General features: G+C 42.2%; 2 protein-coding genes across 2 annotated transcripts; both read right to left on the bottom strand.

Annotated features, from left to right (window-relative positions):
- Nucleotides 1-9849: 9849 nt before the first annotated feature.
- On the bottom strand, nucleotides 9850-10449 carry LOC146458046 (uncharacterized). Its single transcript, XM_085091207.1, has one exon. It carries the CDS (start codon nucleotides 10447-10449, stop codon nucleotides 9850-9852), a length of 600 nt encoding a protein of 199 aa, XP_084947333.1.
- A 115-nt stretch (nucleotides 10450-10564) lies between these two features.
- LOC146458045 (uncharacterized) lies at nucleotides 10565-15658 on the bottom strand. The gene has a single exon (XM_085091206.1). The coding sequence runs from the start codon at nucleotides 15656-15658 to the stop codon at nucleotides 10565-10567; it is 5094 nt and encodes a 1697-aa protein (XP_084947332.1).
- Nucleotides 15659-17826: the final 2168 nt, after the last annotated feature.

The following is a 17826-nucleotide window of genomic DNA, read 5'->3' as shown; positions in this document are numbered from 1 at the left end:
ATGTCAATTTTAACAGTGGCAGAGAACTAAAATGAAACAAAAAAGAAAAACAGATATTTCAGTCTGAGTATTGAGATGAAAATTATTCCTTAAATAGAGTCAAATTACAACCTGTTTTACTATAAATAAATTATTGCAGATTACATGTGCATTTATATACACACATCTGTAATAAGTTTACAGATCAACCAAGCTGAGAAGAGTACATGTAGTCATAGTAAGGTAACATAAGTTTTAACAATTATTGGACGAGATTGAGCAAAATATTGTAATAAATTATTTGTCGGTGTTGAGCAGATCAATTATTTGTCGAATGCAGAAGGCAGAGGCAAATAATTGATCTGCGAGGTACTGACAAATCACGATATTTTGCAGTAACCAAGTTCAATAATGTGATTGTTTTATCAATCGATCACCATGTTTGTTTTTCATAATTATTATGTCAGATCACTCTCTGACAGCTCAGGGAAGCGATTTGCCATTTTTACACAAGGGTGTGGTTTCAATTACACATGAGCAGAATATTATTTGCAGCAAAACACAGCTGGACAGTATTGTGCATGAGCAGACCATTATTTGTGGGCAGTTATTTGTAGGTCATGTCGTTTGCTCTCAGCCAATGAAAAGGAAGAAAAAATGCATCAAATGATAATAGGAGTTATTGGACGAAATAGCAAGAGATTTATCACTGATAATAATTTTAACTAACAAAATCACTCTAGGCTGATGGAAACTACAAAAAAAAAGACCAGATATTGCATTAGAACAGGAATGGGGAAGGGGAGCGCTTTAACCTTTTAATTTATTTTAATGAAGACTTATTCATGCCAAACTAAGTCTCTGATAAGTCCTATTTCTCAGTAAATGAGGCAGTGACCACTGGTTTTGTGAATATTGATGTCCTTCTCAGACATATATGTACTTAATCAAGAATTTATTGCCTTGCTGATGAGCTTATCATTTTAATAAAGCAACAGTGTTGCGAGGTGAAAATCTCAAGAAAGTCAAATGCCCGGAGATCAGGACTAATGCCTGACCCCCATGACGGACAATGTTGAAAAATGCCCAACTAATGCTGCAACTGCATGGTAACGTTTCTGTTCTGAACGGTACAACAGTGTAGTGTTGATGTTCATCTGAAACATGTTTTCGAAATTTACGCGTCTTTATTTTTACTTCAAGGAAAACCTTCAGTTCTATTGTTCACCTTAACCTATGCATAAGCTTAATTCTTTTGCTGAAGCTTTTATTATTAAGTAATTTTACAGACTCTGGATAATAAATTTTTTTTCGCCTGACAAGCCTGTAAGCGTGTGTTTGTTTTTATACCGACCTGACCATCTAAGATCCTGTTAATAGTCCGCGTAGCACTTCCCGTGATGACCAAATCCTTGGAAACATTCGGCAAGGTTTCCACACTGCCAATATACTATTTATAATTGACTGGGGAACAGTTTTATAAGGAAAACAAGGTCGCCATGGCTGTCGCCATCTTGAATCTCGCGCATTTTACGATAAACCGCATTTGCATTGCTGGCTCATAATTAAAGAACCTTTTTGTCCGCGTAAGAACCACTCACTCAAATTTCGGTGGAAAAAAATATTTCTTTTATATTTTCTACATATACAAAGAACAAAGATTGTCTTTATTTGGGCTGATCCGCTGGTTTTATTTTTGTGGGGAATTTTTTTCTTTTATAGCCACTTCAAAAGCACATAAAACCGAAAATTGAAACACAAGAGTTTGCGGTCACTCCAGAGTCGCTTCAAAATGACACATTCAATGAAACAGCTTATTTCTTTCACAAATGCTAGATTATTCTTTCCTCTTTCCAAAAAAATGAACACTGTTTATTCATGGGAAGCAAAGTTTTGATTTTTTTTGTCCCATCCTCTAAAACTCGCCTTCTCCATTCTTACTAACAGAGCCTTAAATAAATCCATTCTTCTCAAAAGTGGGTCATCAGCTTGAATAATGACTTTCGTCACTCTTATTTTGCTTAAATATTCTCGATGGGTGCCTCTGATTATTCCTGATTGTTTCAAGAAAATTATTTTGTTCCAGTTATTCCGATTATCCATAATTAATGCATTCTTAAAACTTGCAATTCCCAAATGGCTGTGAATCCTGTGATGAATGATAGGTGTTGCCATTCAGCCAATAGGGCTTACCAAATTTTTCACGCCAGCCAATTAGAAGAAAGAATGCCCTTCATTCCGAGAGCGTTCAAGAACGCTGGCAAAATTCGCGCCATATCTGTTCAACTTTTTCACCTTGTTCGACAAGAATGTAGTGAGTTCACTTCTGAAGTCTGAACTGGAGCGAACGCCGAGTGAAGTTTTATTTTCTTTTACGAGTTTTCAGCTAATTATTTCTTAGCTGCAACGGAAACTTCACCAAGAATCATATATACACAGTGCGCTGAAGAAGGAGAAGACGGAAAGTAAACTTTGGAGACTTTGTTGGCATGGCAAGGTAAGAAATTATCAAGAAGCAGTTTGCACTTTCAATACACAACTTGCGTTTGTTAAGTTTCGGTGTTTTTAAAGCTAGTACTTGTCTCAAATATGCTTTTATTCAATTCTTCTCAGCGTTTTATATGACCAGGGAGAAAGCTCCAAGTTGCAAAAACGACGCAATTTAATGTTCTTTGAAGAAGATGTCTTTACACTAGAACCTCGGCGGGAAGAATTCATTACAAACTGAGAGTCTGACAACAACTTCATAGAAAAAGCTACGGTAAGGATACTCTCAATTTAATTCAGTTAAATAAGAGTGGCAATAATTAAACAAGTTTATTTTCACTCCTTTAATAATTTTTGCGTATAACTGGAAAAGTCCGTGCGTTTAGTCGAGCCATGCAGCATCAAAGCTTTAAATCAGTTTTGGAATTTGCGGGGAAAACAAACTGTTTACACCAGAGAACAAAACTTTAATTCCTCGCGAAGCGAGGGCCGAAGGCCCGAGCGTAGCGAGGTTAATAAATTTGTCGGGCCGAAGGCTGCGCTCGGGAGCTAAGCCGTGCGAATTCGAGCCGAACATATATTTATTCCTCGCGAAGCGAGGGCCGAAGGCCCGAGCGTAGCGAGGTTAATAAATTTGTCGGGCCGAGCCGGCCCGAGCGGAGCTAAGCCGCGCGAATTCGAGCGAAAAATATATTTATTGCGTTCGACAAAGAACGCATTCCTAATCCAGGCGAAATCGAGATTTTTCGACTGCGTATTCATCGACACCAGTTTGGCCCCCCCGAAGAATATTATGCAGGGGCGAATGACGTCATTTCCATCAACCATGTGCTTTGTTTCTGGCGGGAGTCGAGTTTCACGTTTTGCCTCGCGTGTTGGTGTGCTTCCTTCTCGAGTTCGATCTTCTCTTCGCGATTGGTGTGCTTGCTCTTCGAATTCTGGATTGTGCTTCCTTGCTGTGTGGACTGTTATCAGATAAGTTGCGTTGTTTACGTTTGAAGTTAGAGTTACTGGCATTTGGAATCTTGCGAAAGTATTGCGAAAGCTTATCGATGTTCAGTTCCTTCGTTACATGGGAATCCGGTTACTTCGTTCCATGACCACTTCGTTCCAAACCACTTCGTTCCATCCTTTGGCCACTTCGTTCCACCAAAGTTTCATCGTTCCAACGAATAGTCACTTCGTTCCAAGTGTAAACTAAGCGAGTAAACTTCTACGTAATCTTACATGGATCTGGGATCATAGCAACCAATCATATCAGACTTCAGTAAAGATGAACCTGCTTCGAAAAAACTATCCTTTCTTAACTTTATTTATTAGTTTCAGACTGACGAAGATGCGAAATCATGTTTAGATTGAACATAAACGTGAAAAGATGTGCAACCACGCGTTGATCATAGCAACCAGTAGTTAAAACTTTTTTGCGCAGTCAAATCAACTTTCAGCTATCTTCCCGATCATCAGTTAGTCATCTTTGGAACGAAGTGACTATTTGGTGGAACGAAGTGGCCAAAGGATGGAACGAAGTGGTTTGGAACGAAGTGGTCATGGAACGAAGTGGCCGTAATTCGTTACATGTACAGCGGGAGTCAAGTTTCACGTTCTTGCATCGCGTTTGGTGTGCTTCCTTAGGATGGTTTCGCTGTTCAAGTTAGAAAAAAGACTTGGGGATTAGATTTAGATTTATCAACGCCTTCACGAAGTGTGTACAACTGCGAAGACACAGGAATAAGTTCGGCATAGTGTTGTTTCCCCCGTTTAACTACAAGAAACCAACGCTGCCTTGCGCTGACTATTAAAATAAGAGACAAGTTGCGTAGTTTCAGCAGTTTCAGTTCCAGAGATGTGTAGCTCGGCAAATAATTTACTTACCAAGTTTTGTAGATCGACAAATGGCCATGATTTGTGATCACCAAAGCAAAAAGTTGCCGAGTTGTGTAGCTCGGCAAATGGCCATGATTTATTTCGAGAAAAGTAACATTCCTAATGCGAGTGAAACGAACAGGTGTAGTTGCAATGGCAGACATAGCCTCCCACGCAGGCGTTCTTGGGGCAGGAACGCGTGACGAACCCCTAAGAACGTCTGCGTGGGAGGCTATGGCAGACACTTTATCGAGTCATTTGATTATAAGAGATTGCAACCACTCGGTGGTACCCAGTTTTGTCAGCGTAAGGCAGCCTTGGTTTCTTGTAGTGAAACGGCCACAGTTCGGTTCCGTTTTACAGGGAACAACTCTGCGAGACAGCCAACTTTGTTTGCGTTTTTAATATTGTTGGAGCGATGTGCGGACGTGTATGCTCGAGCTGGAAAGAGTTCGCTCTTCAAGCGTTTCATCTCGGTTCCTTGCCGATTACAACCGAAAATATTGTGCGTTTTTTAACCAAGGAAATGCTGTTTTCGAATATTTAATTCAAAAGATTAAAGCATAATTATGTGCGGCGTACTGGTTTAGAGAGGTTAGAAGCGATCGCGCGTGTTTCTATTCTCGGCTTGTGAAACAGCGGTCGAAAAAGTCGCAATATTATAGTTTCGCTTCCTTCACTGTTAAAACTGGGTTTAGTGAACAAGTTATCCAGTCATCTGTCAGTGGAAGACATGGTTACAATCTGAATCAGTTGATAGAAAATGAAGAAAACGTGAAATTGCCTTTTGAGATGATCACAATAGTATTTATGCAAATTTGTAACGCTACGCCGAAGATTCAACGTCGCCTCAAAGGCAATGGCAAGTGAACGGGCACGTTGACGTTTTCCCGGTTCCTTGCCGAATTCTACCGTAAATGTTGTGCGTTTTTAAATAAGAAAATGCTTTTTTCGAAGTTTTCATTCAAAAGATTCAAGAACAATCAAGTATATAAATCTCGCGTAGCGTACTGCTTGCGCAGCAAATGTATTTTTATATTTTATTCTTTCATTTAGCATATTTAGCTATTTATTCATTGATTTATTTTTTATTTCTTATATAATTATCTATCTTTTTGCTTCTTTTCCTCTATTAACGTGAAACTCAACTCCCGCTACTGCTAGAAACGAAGGAAATGAATATATCGATATGCTTTCACAAGATTCCAAATGCCTGTAACTCTCACTTCAAACGTAAACATCGCATCTTACCCGATAACAGTCCACAAAGCAAGGAAGCACAGTCCAGAATTGGACAAGCAAGCACACCAAACGTGAAGAGAAGGTCAAACTCGACAAGCAAGCCACCAAATATCCATTATACTATAAACACTGGGTTATAGATTGATAACATTTTTTGCGATTTTAATAAACATGTGAAAAATATCTGGCACTTAATGTAATTTTCTTTTCCCAAATGGTCGAACGCATCTCGCTAATCTCTGATTATTACTAGTATATGTCTATATATGTTTATATCTTTGAAGGTGTCCGCACAATGACGTCAGACTGTCTGGCGTTGTCTGGAGCAAAATTTGCATACATGGGAAAAAATATGCGTGCATGATCAAATTTCAACTGCAATGTTCATCAATATTCACTGGACACAGAACTATCTCTCCAGAATCTTTTCCCTTTCTTTTAGAAATCTTTTTTGTGAAAGAGTGCATTAAAGAAATTACACGTTTTGTGGCCGCGGTCAATAATTTTCCGTGGGAAATAAATTCATCGAACACGACAGCGCTGCACGCCCGTTGTACATTACGTCGCGTCAGAAATAGATTTTCAACCGCAAACTAGCCCGTGGAACTACGAAAACACCATGCTCATCAAAAAAAATTCTTATGCGCCTATTAATCTCCTCGTTTGATGCTACAATACGAGTAAAGAGGGCTTTCCACCCAGCCCCCGCTTCGCGGGGTTTTGCGAGTCACGTATTTCTAGTATATATGTATGTATGTTTATATATTTCCGTGAAGGTGTCCGTGCTGTTGCCTGGCAACAGTGCGCAAACAAAGTATGAATGACGTCAGACTGTCTGGCGTCGTCTGAAAAAAATTTGCATACATCGGAAAAAATATGCGTACATGATCAAATTTCAGCTGCAATGTTCATCAATATTCACTGGATAGAGAACTATCTCTCCAGAATCTTTTCCCTTTCTTTTAAAAATCTTTTTTGTGAAAGATTGAATTGAAGAAATTACACGTTTTTTGGCCGCAGTAAAATAATTTTCCGTGGGAAATAAATTCATCGAACACGACAGCGCTGCGGGTGTCAGTAAAACGCGGGGTCGGGGCCGGGGTCGGGGCCGGGGTCGGGGCCGGGGTCGGGGTCGGGGTCGGGGTCGGGGTCGGGGTCTGGGTTATTTTTTTCTTTTTCTTTTTTTCTTTATTTTTTCCTTTCTTTTTTTTTTTTCTTTTTCTTTTTTTTTTTCTTTTTCTTTTTTTTCGTTCTTTTTTTTTTTTTTAACATCACAGGTCATTTGTGGGTCAAATAAGGATTAAACCAATACAAAAAAATTTAAGTCTCTTAAGCTTACTAGCTTAGGATGAACTAGAATGCGCATGAACTCATGAACACCCCCGCCGCCTTCCATGATCGTGCTCGTTTGTTACAGTCAATCCATGTCACGCGTGACTATTATTTCCGAGAATGAAATAAACGTGCGTTTGAATTCCTTTGTAAAGCTTGGCATTTGAATGGAAAGTAGAACATTTCTCTTGAAATCTTTCCGAAAAAGACAATTCATGAATTTTTCAGCAGCGATGTTTTATGAAAATTATTTGACATGGGATTTCCATACAAACACTGTTATTTCAAGCCTGTTTGCGGTTTGCCTACTCGTCAAAATGGCGTCGCAAACCGTGATAAGGCCTATTTACATGTCAGTTTTGACGTCGGCAATGAGATTTCAGAGTTCTCGTAGAAATTTCCCTAGTTTATTGACGGTATAAAGCTATGAATTTTTCTTTATATTACAGCACAAGTATTTCAAGAATAACAATTGTCTCTAAAGTATTTTGAATCTTTTTTTTTTTGTCAGTCAATGCGTCTTTTTCGGAAAGATTTCCACAGAAATGTTCTACATTCTACTCAAATGCCGAGCTTTACAAAGGAATTCGAACGCATGTTTATTTCATTCTCGGAAATAAACGAGCACGATCATGGAAGGCGGCGGGGGTGTTCATAGTAAGTTCATACACATTCTAGTTCACGAATTTGTTAGTTCAAGGAAATATATTGTCTCGTACCTTGTATTTTTTGCCTCATTTCGTTTCTTAGAAGAATAAAAGGTAGTCAATTCACGGAACCAAAGTCCGCCAGAATACGGAACTGTATCGAGTGTTGTCACCGATGACCTACCCTAAGCTAGTAAGCTTTAGAGACTTAACTTTTTTACTTTGGCTGTAATCCTTATTTGACCCACAAATGACCTGTGATGTTGAAAAAAAAAAAAGAAAGGAAAAAAATAAAGAAAAAAAAAAGAGAAAAAAAATGACCCCGACCCCGACCCCGACCCCGACCCCGACCCCGACCCCGACCCCGACCCCGACCCCGACCCCGACCCCGACCCCGACCCCGACCCCGACCCCGACCCCGACCCCGACCCCGCGTTTTACTGACACCCCAGCGCTGCACGCCCGTTGTACATTACGTCGCGTCAGAAATAGATTTTCAACCCCAGAATGACGTCAGACTGTCTGCCGTCGTGTGGAGCACAATTTGCATACATCGGAAAAAATATGCGTGCATGATCAAATTTCAACTGCAATGTTCATCAATATTCACTGGATACAGAACTATCTCTCCACAATATTTTAACTTTCTTTTAGAAATCTTTTTTGTGAAAGATTGCATTGAAGAAAATACACGTTTGTGGACGCGGTAAAATAATTTTCCGTGGGAAATAAATTCATCGAACACGACAGCGCTGCACGCCCGTTGTACATTACGTCGCGTCAGAAATAGATTTTCAACCGCAAACTAGCCTGTGGAACTACGAAAAGACCATGCTCATAAAAAAATTCCTATGCCCCTTTTACGTAATCTCTTCATTTGATGCTACAGTACGAGTAAGGAGGGTTTTCCACCCAGCCCCAGCTTCGCGAGGTTTTGCGAGTCACGTATTTCTAGTTATAGAGTTAAAATACTCTCTGTAACACTTTATAGTTTTCTATTTTTGAAGCGAAATTGTGTTGTTTGGTCAGAAGGTTTTGATTTTGAACAAACGTAGCGTATGTACATGTCGCAAGTTTCAATTCAAGGCGAGAAACATGTTTGCAAGGAAATTTTGCGGGATTTTAATTCCCTCTGCTCGAGCCGCAGAAAGGCTTTAAGGGTTTATCACGACCATAAATCTCCTTTAAAATTGAATTCTTATGTTTTGTTAAACTTATGTCTAAATTTAAACATCGTGGTTGCCATTGAAAGGCCAGATTTCCGCACAGCCCCATGTGACCTTCGCGGGTCACAGGGTAGAAGTAGCTGAGGTTACGGAGCGTATTAATGCGAACGCACAACAACAGAGGTCAAAGTTCCAATCACTAATGTCTTTAATGAATCACACTTGACGAAGATAGCATCACAAATACTTGATAACCTTTCAGAACTGTAGCGATACGATCGTAACTGTGGTAGCGATAGCTGAAATGCGTATATGTGTGGCTGTGACAATGATTGTGATTACGGTTGTGGTTCAAACTAAAAGGCAACAAAAACGAAATCGATTCTTATGTAATTGATCTAATTGATTAACTAACCATAAAACAACAATACAGAAATCTGTGCGAGAAAAGGACAAATGATAAACGAAACAATAGAATAAACCGAGCGTAAACAATATGAGTAACTTACTTTGGTCTAGCTCCTTGAAATAGGTAATTGTAGCACCTCAAAACGTCAATAGCAGTAGCGAATTCTAGCTAGCGAGTAGCGACTGTGTTACAGTAATATGCTCTACACACGTGGCGGTCGAACGGAAACATGACCCTATGTAATAGACTAAATTATGTAATGACCAAAGTGACAACTATTGCGTCACGTGTCTCCTTGAAATGAACCAAATGAACAGTAACGCGCAAGGAGCAAATACAGGAAATGTACAAAATACAAGAGGCGTTTCAAAACTAACATTCCGGCCCCTTTAAAGGCAGAAACAGCTTGCAGCCTTTAACTAAGATACAAACAATGAGGTTTGAAACGTTCCGTCAATACTTATGAACTAGACATTAACTAAATGTCAAGACGCATGCAAAGTTCTCCAAAGTTTTATGTTCAGGCAGCCTCTAACAGCACAATCTTGTCAATAGGACGCACGAGAACAGATGTCCTCGTCTTCACTTTTACACTCCGTACTAGGCCATCATTCTGGTTGGGAAACACCTCTAGGATACGCCCTAGAGGCCAGGAGCTTCGCGGTAGATTCTCATCTAGCAAAAGAACAACATCGCCAACTGTAAAATTTCTGCTTGCACGGTTCTACTTTTGTCTCTCTTGAAGGGTGGGCAGATATTCACGCATCCACCGTCGCCAAAACACGTCTGCCATGTACTGAGTGTGTCGCCATCTGCGCCGGGAATAGCAATCCTCTTTGGAGAATACACCTGGGGCCAGAGTGGGTCCCGAACGCAAAAGCAGGAGGTGGTTAGCAGTCAGAGCCTCGGGGTCTCTTGGGTCGTCTGACACTTTAGTCAAAGGCCGTCCATTTATGATCGCTTCGGCTTCACACATCAGCGTGGTAAGACCTTCGTCATCCAAGGGCTGCTCCTTGAGAAGAGCTTTCATTACCTTCCGTACGGTACGGATACAGCGCTCCCATACACCTCCGTGATGGGAGCCAGCAGGTGGGTTGAAAATCCACTTTATATTCTTCGCGAGGAGGAAAGCGTGAATCTTCTGTTGATTCCATTCGCGTACTGCCTCTCGCAGGTCTTTCTCGCCCCTTACGAAATTGCTACCATTGTCAGACCGGATCTGCTTTGGCTGCCCTCTCCTTGCAATAAACCGCCTCAACGCGTTCAGGAAAGAGTCTGTATCCAAGCTGTGAATAACTTCGACATGAATGGCTCGTAACGTCATGCAGGTGAACAAAACACCATATCTCTTTATAGTACTTCTTCCTCGTCGCACTTCCAGTGGCCCAAAACAATCTACACCGACATAGCTGAAAGGGGGCTCTGACGGGGCAACTCTGTCAGCGGGCGGGTAAGCTGGCCATTTTCTGCTGCCCCACGGCTGCTTGTCTTTTTCTGCAATCAACACAGGAGCCGAGAATGCGGCGCAGCAAAACTCTTGCTTGCGTAACCCAATATTTCTCTCTGATCAAGGAGAGGGTGTGCTCCAGCCCGGAATGACCGCTGATTGAGTGGTAGTAGCGCATGATAAGGAGGGAGACGTGGTGATCCTTAGGCAATATGGCAGGATGCTTGTGCCTGTCCTGAATTGGCGAATTCTGTAGGCGACCACCAACACACAGAATGCCGTCGACAAGAACTGGGTCAAGTTTGACAACACTGCTTGACTCCTTGATTTCTCTCTTTGCTCCCTTCAGGGATAGAAGCTCGTCATCGAACCTTTGAGCTTGCACTACTTGGATTATTGCTCTTTCAGCATTCTCCATCTCTTCAACATCCAACGGTCTGACTTTCTTGTCGGGTTGGAGTGATGCGTCTCCTCCTTGCCTTCTTCTAGTGAATCTCTCAAAAAATTCGCCCATCTGTATTGCACTAGGGTGAGCCAATCCGACGAAAGAAGCTTTGACGACTTCTGGGTCGAAGTTCTCCGACTGGTCTCGAATCATGGCGGCTGGGAGCTTAGGCCAAGTTGCTTCATCGTTCCAAAGAAAGGAAGGACCTTTAGTCCAGCGTGTATACTGAACAATGTCATCAGCGGACATTCCTCGTGAGGCGTCATCTGCAGGGTTTAACTTTGTGTCGACGTACCTCCACTGGGATGGCAACGATTGCTCGCGAATCGCAGATACCCGATTGGCAACAAAGGTCTGATACCTCCTCTCGTCATTCTCCACATAGCGTAACACACACGTACTGTCAGTCCAGAAGACGGAGCTATCGATAGCGTACTCGATTTCTTCTCGAATCAACTTGTCTAATCTTGTAGACAGCACAGCAGCAGACAATTCCATTCTTGGTATTGTCATAGGCTTCAGTGGGGCTAATCTGGATTTCCCCATCACAAAGGAACAATGCACTTTACCATGCATGTTGACCATCCTTAGGTAGGCTACAGCACCATAGGCCGATTGAGATGCATCAGAGAAAAAGTGGAGTTGACATGAGGCAACTTCACCAAAGTCGCGAGGTTTGAAACATCGATCTACGCGGAATCGCTCTAGTTTCGGTAGCTCACTCAACCATGTCTGCCAGCGCGTGAGGTCTTCTTCTGGGATACGATCGTCCCAATCGAGCTTCTTCTTACAGAGATCCTGCAGGATGACCATAGCTGGAAGAACAAAAGGGGCGATGAATCCGAGCGGGTCATACACGGAGCTGATCACTGACAAGATTCCTCTTCTAGTAGCCGGTCTATCCTTGATACTGATACTGAAGCCGAAAGTGTCTGAGGACACCTGCCACTGGACGCCGAGTGCTCGTTCAATGACAGCGAGATCAAAATCTAAACTCTTGACTGCCGTTGCCCGTTCAGTTTCTGGAATTGACTCTACAACTTTGCGAGAATTCGACAACCATTTCGTAAGACGAAAGCCGCCCTTGCTTAGAAGCTCTGTGAGATCCTTAACAAGGAGGGTAGCGCTCTCCTCTGATGCAACAGCCTTCAAACAGTCATCGACATAGAAATTACGCTCCACAGTACGCACTGTTTCTGGATTGAAGCTTGCTTTATTGTCTTCAGCTGTTTTCCTAAGGGCGAAGTTGGCGCAGCTGGGCGATGACACTCCTCCAAACAAATGCACTGTCATCATAAGCTCTTCGGGTTGCGAAGCTAGGTCACCATTTGGCCACCAGAGGAAGCGTAGCGCATTGCAATCTTCAGGATTCACGTTGACTTGGTGAAACATGGCTTCGACGTCTGAAATGATAGCAACAGATTCTTGGCGAAAACGAGTCAGCACACCGACGAGAGAGTTCGTGAAATCCGGCCCCTGTAAGAGCTTATCATTCAACGAATTTCCACGGTACTTGGCAGAGCAGTCAAAGACAACGCGAATCTTTTCTGGTTTTGCTGGATGAAAGACAGCATGATGAGGAAGGTACCACGTTTTTCCTTTGATTTCAGTGGGTGGAGCTTTCTCCGCATAACCCTTCTGAATTAGGTCTTCGATGCATGCCTTATACTTCGTTAGCAAATCGCGATCTTTCAATAGACGTTTCTTCAACAAACGGAGCAGGTGATCTGCGACACTTCTGTTGTTCTCAAGGCACGGTGGGTCGTCCTTCCATGGCAACGCGATGGTGTAGTGGCCATTCTCTAACATTGCGGTTTCTTGCATTATTTCCAGAGCACGTTTGTCATTCTGCGACAGAGAAGGTTTTCCACCATATGCGGAATCATTAAATTCCATGTTGCAGTAACTTCGGAACTGCTCGCTAAGCTCTGCATCAGCTCTAATGAAGTTGGCAGTGTACTGGACGGAGTCCTGAGCTCTACGCAAAGGACCATTGACCACCCAGCCAAATATCGTTCTTGTAGCGTAAGGGCCATTACGACAGCTTTCTCTCACTTCCTTTGGTTGAAGAATTTCAGGGGCGTCGCTTCCAATCAACAGGCCGACCTTTGCATTAATTTTCGGAATCTTAATTCCTGAAAGGTGTGGCCAACGATCAACATCTTCTTGCTGAGCTCCATTCTCTACTGTTACGGGTAGCTTCGGCCTTGTGAACACAAGAGGTAGCTCAACAGCATTTTCTTCCTCGAGGTCCATTACTTCAAGGCTGACGACACTGGTCATAGCTTTACTATCTTCCTTTTCCATGGTTGTTAGTGCTAGCGATGTCTGGCGCCCTGACAGGCCCAGGTGGCTGGGTAGTTCTTCTGAACAAAAAGTAGCGTTGGAACCGCTGTCCAGAAAGGCATAAGTTTCGATAATGTAATCGCATCCTGGTGCCTTGACCTTCACTGGAAGTAATGCCAAGCTGGGAGCGGATGAATGATGATTTCGTCCTTCGACATAGCCGTTAAGAACTGACTGTTCATTCTCTTGATTTCGTGTTTGGGGCTGAGGTGGTGCAGTGTTGCCGGCATTTTTATTAGCAGCTGCTTCCATGCTTCTAGGATGAAGGTAGCTTGAATGATTTCCATTGCACCCGGTGACACGGCAGAATCTTTGTTTGGGACAAGAGTTAGCTGAATGGCCGGCGACAAGGCAATTAACACACAGCCCTCTGGAGTTAACGAATTGCCACCTATCCGCTAAGGATTTTCCTTTGAAACCATCGCATTGTGATAGCCAGTGACTAGAGCTGCAGAGGGGACACTTGCGCTCTGCTTGATTCGGCTGTTTCCTGGCGTCATTACATCCATGTCTAGGATTGACTTGGGTGGCGAAGGTTGATGTGTTCCGCGATGAAAATTTCTGTTTTGCCTTGGGAGCTCCATGGGACGACGATGCTTGGCCCGAGATGTCTCCGAATATGGCGTGAGTGGCTGTTCTGGCTTTAGCAGTGACAAAGTCACTTAAATCTGCAATGGTTATGTCCCTCTTTTGGTTTTCTGTGATGTTATCAGCAACATCTCGCCACTTCTGCCTCAGTCCGTATGGCAACCTTTGGACGATGGTTTTCAGCGTGTCCGGATTTTCTAGTTTGTTTAAATAGCCGATCTCTTTAAGGGTGTTCTTGCATCCCGTCAGCACAATTGAAAATCTTCTTAATGCATCACCATTTTCAGCCTTTATAGCAGGTCCTCTTGTTAGCTTATCTACATAGGCGGTTGCTATCCTGTAGCTCGATCCATATCTCTTCTGCAGGAGATCTCGCGCCTCCCGGTATCCTACTTCATCTCTCATCGTGAGACAGCTCTTTATGAGATCTTGGACCTCGCCGGTAGTGTACTGGACCAGGTAATAAAGTCGGGCGCTCTCACTTGTCGTTTTCTTCTCTATTAAATTTTCAAATGCTCGTATAAACGACCAATAGTCGATTGGGTTTCCACTAAACATGGGCACGTTTGGCTGAGGTAGAGTCAAGGCTAATGTTCTCTCTTGCTGTCGTTGAATCAACGCCTGAAACTGTTGGTTTTGTATACACTGAGCTTCCAACAACTTCTCTGCAAGTGATTCTGTCGTGCTGGGCGTACTATATTTGGACTCATTTCCATGTATGTTCGGGTCTGGTTTGATGTTAGGCAAATCAATGGGCTTCGAGGGTTTTTCATCACTTTTGGCTGGGAATTCTGGTGTCCAACTTGACGCGTACGGGTTTAGGGGTTTCACATCAACTGATGTTCCGCGCTGACCAAGAGGAGTTTCTATCGTCTCTGTGGGCTGTTCAGCGTCTTTTGGCTGATTTCTTGAATTTGTCCAATTGGAAAGATGAGAATCCGGTGACCTCTTAGGTTCAGCTGTACAGCCAGGCTTGGGGAAAATCTTTCTGTAGTCGGTTTCTGCTTCGATAAAGGTGAGCTCCTCGGCTTGTACTTTCGCGATCTCGGTCTGAAGCTCTAAGGCCTTCTTTCTCAACTGCAAGTTTAGCTCTTCCTTTTGGATTTCGTTAAATTTCTCAAGGTTAGCAGCTTCTGCTTCCAACATTGCTCTTTTAGCGGTGGCCTTGACAGGCGCGGCGGAAACGGAACTCGCAGATGATCCCCTTGAGCCGACTGAACTTGGTTTCGAGCGACGGGTATGTTTGGATACGGCGCGAGAACCCGCATTACTGATTGAGTCTTCGGGGTTAAGGTCCACTAAATCGTCGTTGGGATCTAATGTTCCGGATGTCACGATCCAACGTGCGATGTCGCCTCCCAGATCCGTAATTGACTGTTCTACCGACTTCAAATATCCATGCGATTCGTCAATGTCGCACTCTTCCACGAGTTGGTTGTGATAAACGGCGTGAGCGCTTCTAAAATCTTCCACAAGCACATTCAATTCCTCTAGTTTAACTTTACCGAGATCGACATTAGCGCGATCAGTCATTAATTCTTTAATCCCATTTTGTGCTTTAGTAATAAGACCTTTCTTCGCACCTCTCGCTTGCTTTAACTTACGCAGATTCTCTAAATCAATTGCTTCCCAGTCGAGAATACGGTTTCTTTCTCGGTTTCTTGAACTTGATCGTTCTTTAATTTCCTTTGTACCGCCCTCGGCCATGATTACTTGCACAGAACACGTTTTCGCAACGTGACTAACTGTTACGTTACAAAGTTAGCGACTGCGATATTTGACGCTTTGCTTATTTTCCAATGTTGCAATTTCGCTTCTTCTCATCGCAAATTCGCGGACGGTTGCACTTGGAGATTCGAAGCCACAAATTCGAACGAATGTGACCTTCGCGGGTCACAGGGTAGAAGTAGCTGAGGTTACGGAGCGTATTAATGCGAACGCACAACAACAGAGGTCAAAGTTCCAATCACTAATGTCTTTAATGAATCACACTTGACGAAGATAGCATCACAAATACTTGATAACCTTTCAGAACTGTAGCGATACGATCGTAACTGTGGTAGCGATAGCTGAAATGCGTATATGTGTGGCTGTGACAATGATCGTGATTACGGTTGTGGTTCGAACTAAAAGGCAACAAAAACGAAATCGATTCTTATGTAATTGATCTAATTGATTAACTAACCATAAAACAACAATACAGAAATCTGTGCGAGAAAAGGACAAATGATAAACGAAACAATAGAATAAACCGAGCGTAAACAATATGAGTAACTTACTTTGGTCTAGCTCCTTGAAATAGGTAATTGTAGCACCTCAAAACGTCAATAGCAGTAGCGAATTCTAGCTAGCGAGTAGCGACTGTGTTACAGTAATATGCTCTACACACGTGGCGGTCGAACGGAAACATGACCCTATGTAATAGACTAAATTATGTAATGACCAAAGTGACAACTATTGCGTCACGTGTCTACTTGAAATGAAACAAATGAACAGTAACGCGCAAGGAGCAAATACAGGAAATGTACAAAATACAAGAGGCGTTTCAAAACTAACACCCCATACAATAATTATGTCAGTATCCATTTTGCGACTCAAACTCTATTCGCGCTTGCCGTTTTTGGAGGAGGGGTTAGTGGTGCAATTGTTAATTTATGTATTGGGAAGTGCGGAAATCTTTCCTTCCTTTTTTATCTAGGATTTCAATTTCAATTTGTTCGATCTTGTGTAAATGAAAGTGTCTTGGATTAAGTTTTGGTTGCTAAGTTATGTAATTCCTAGGCTCACAACCTAGATACATTCTATAAAGGATTTGGAGACTATTTGAAGTTGTTTTAATTTCTTTTAATTCTTTTAATCTTCTAATTCATGGAAGGCAATCACAGTTATGTACAAAACGTGAGCTGTTGCGAAACCAGAGGCTGAAAAAATTCAGTCTTGGGAGGGATTCAAACCTGTTCGAGGAACTCGAGCAGTGAATTTTTTTTTTTTTTTTGCTTTCTTTTCTTAACCGTGCTAACCTAATATTAAAATTATTCACCGACTGTTCAAACATGTGATATTTTATATGTTCACTCGAATTTATTTAAATATCTTCGAGCAACTTTTTTTCTTTAACCGAGCCCCCTGAGGCGTTTCATCATTCTCAAACAAAAGTCACCCTCATCTGCAAAAATTTATACAAACGGTCATGTATCTAAACTCCTCTTTTGTTTGTTTTTTTAGAAAATAACTGATTCCTCTCGACATGCCATTGTCCGCGCCATTAACAACCTACACCACTTCTACAACCTGGCACAACTTCTATATGGACACAAATGAACTATCTGATGTATGAATGGAAACTTCAAGAAGCAAGACAAAGACAAAGTCCGTCGAAGACCTTTTATGGTCTTGGTATCGTACCCTTTTCAGACTTGTTTTTCACTGGGGTAGGGTTAGTTAAGGGGGGTAATTAAATTAGCTCTGAATGGAACACAGCTCTTTTTTAGCGGCGTTTAAAATGCGTACAGCGTCCTCGGTCTTTGAGGGTATTTTTATTCGCGATATTTTCGTCGACTATTTTTTGTCTTCAGCTACTATTCGACAAATGGTCCTGCTCTTCGACCGACTTCCACTTTTTAACTCTTTGAGCCGTCCGCATGATTCGCAATTGGGTTTTGTTTCGCTTTTTCGCCGCTTCATTCACATTTTAAGTGATAATGGCATTGTAAAATTGGCATATGTTGGTTCATTGGCATTTCGACTGATTGGCTTTCAGATTTTTCACTTTTTTCGCTTTTCAAAAGATTGGTAATTCGGTTTGAATGGCTTTTTGATCGAGTTTCTTTGTTTTCGTGCTCCGTCCGTTATCAGCTTTGTTGTTATTTGACCGT

Source organism: Pavona decussata, unplaced genomic scaffold, assembly GCF_977016875.1.
Source record: "Pavona decussata unplaced genomic scaffold, jaPavDecu1.1 SCAFFOLD_234, whole genome shotgun sequence".
NCBI lineage: Eukaryota > Metazoa > Cnidaria > Anthozoa > Scleractinia > Agariciidae > Pavona > Pavona decussata.
The sequence above is the reverse complement of the archived record's forward strand: the minus strand, read 5'-3'. Positions and strand labels throughout refer to the sequence as shown.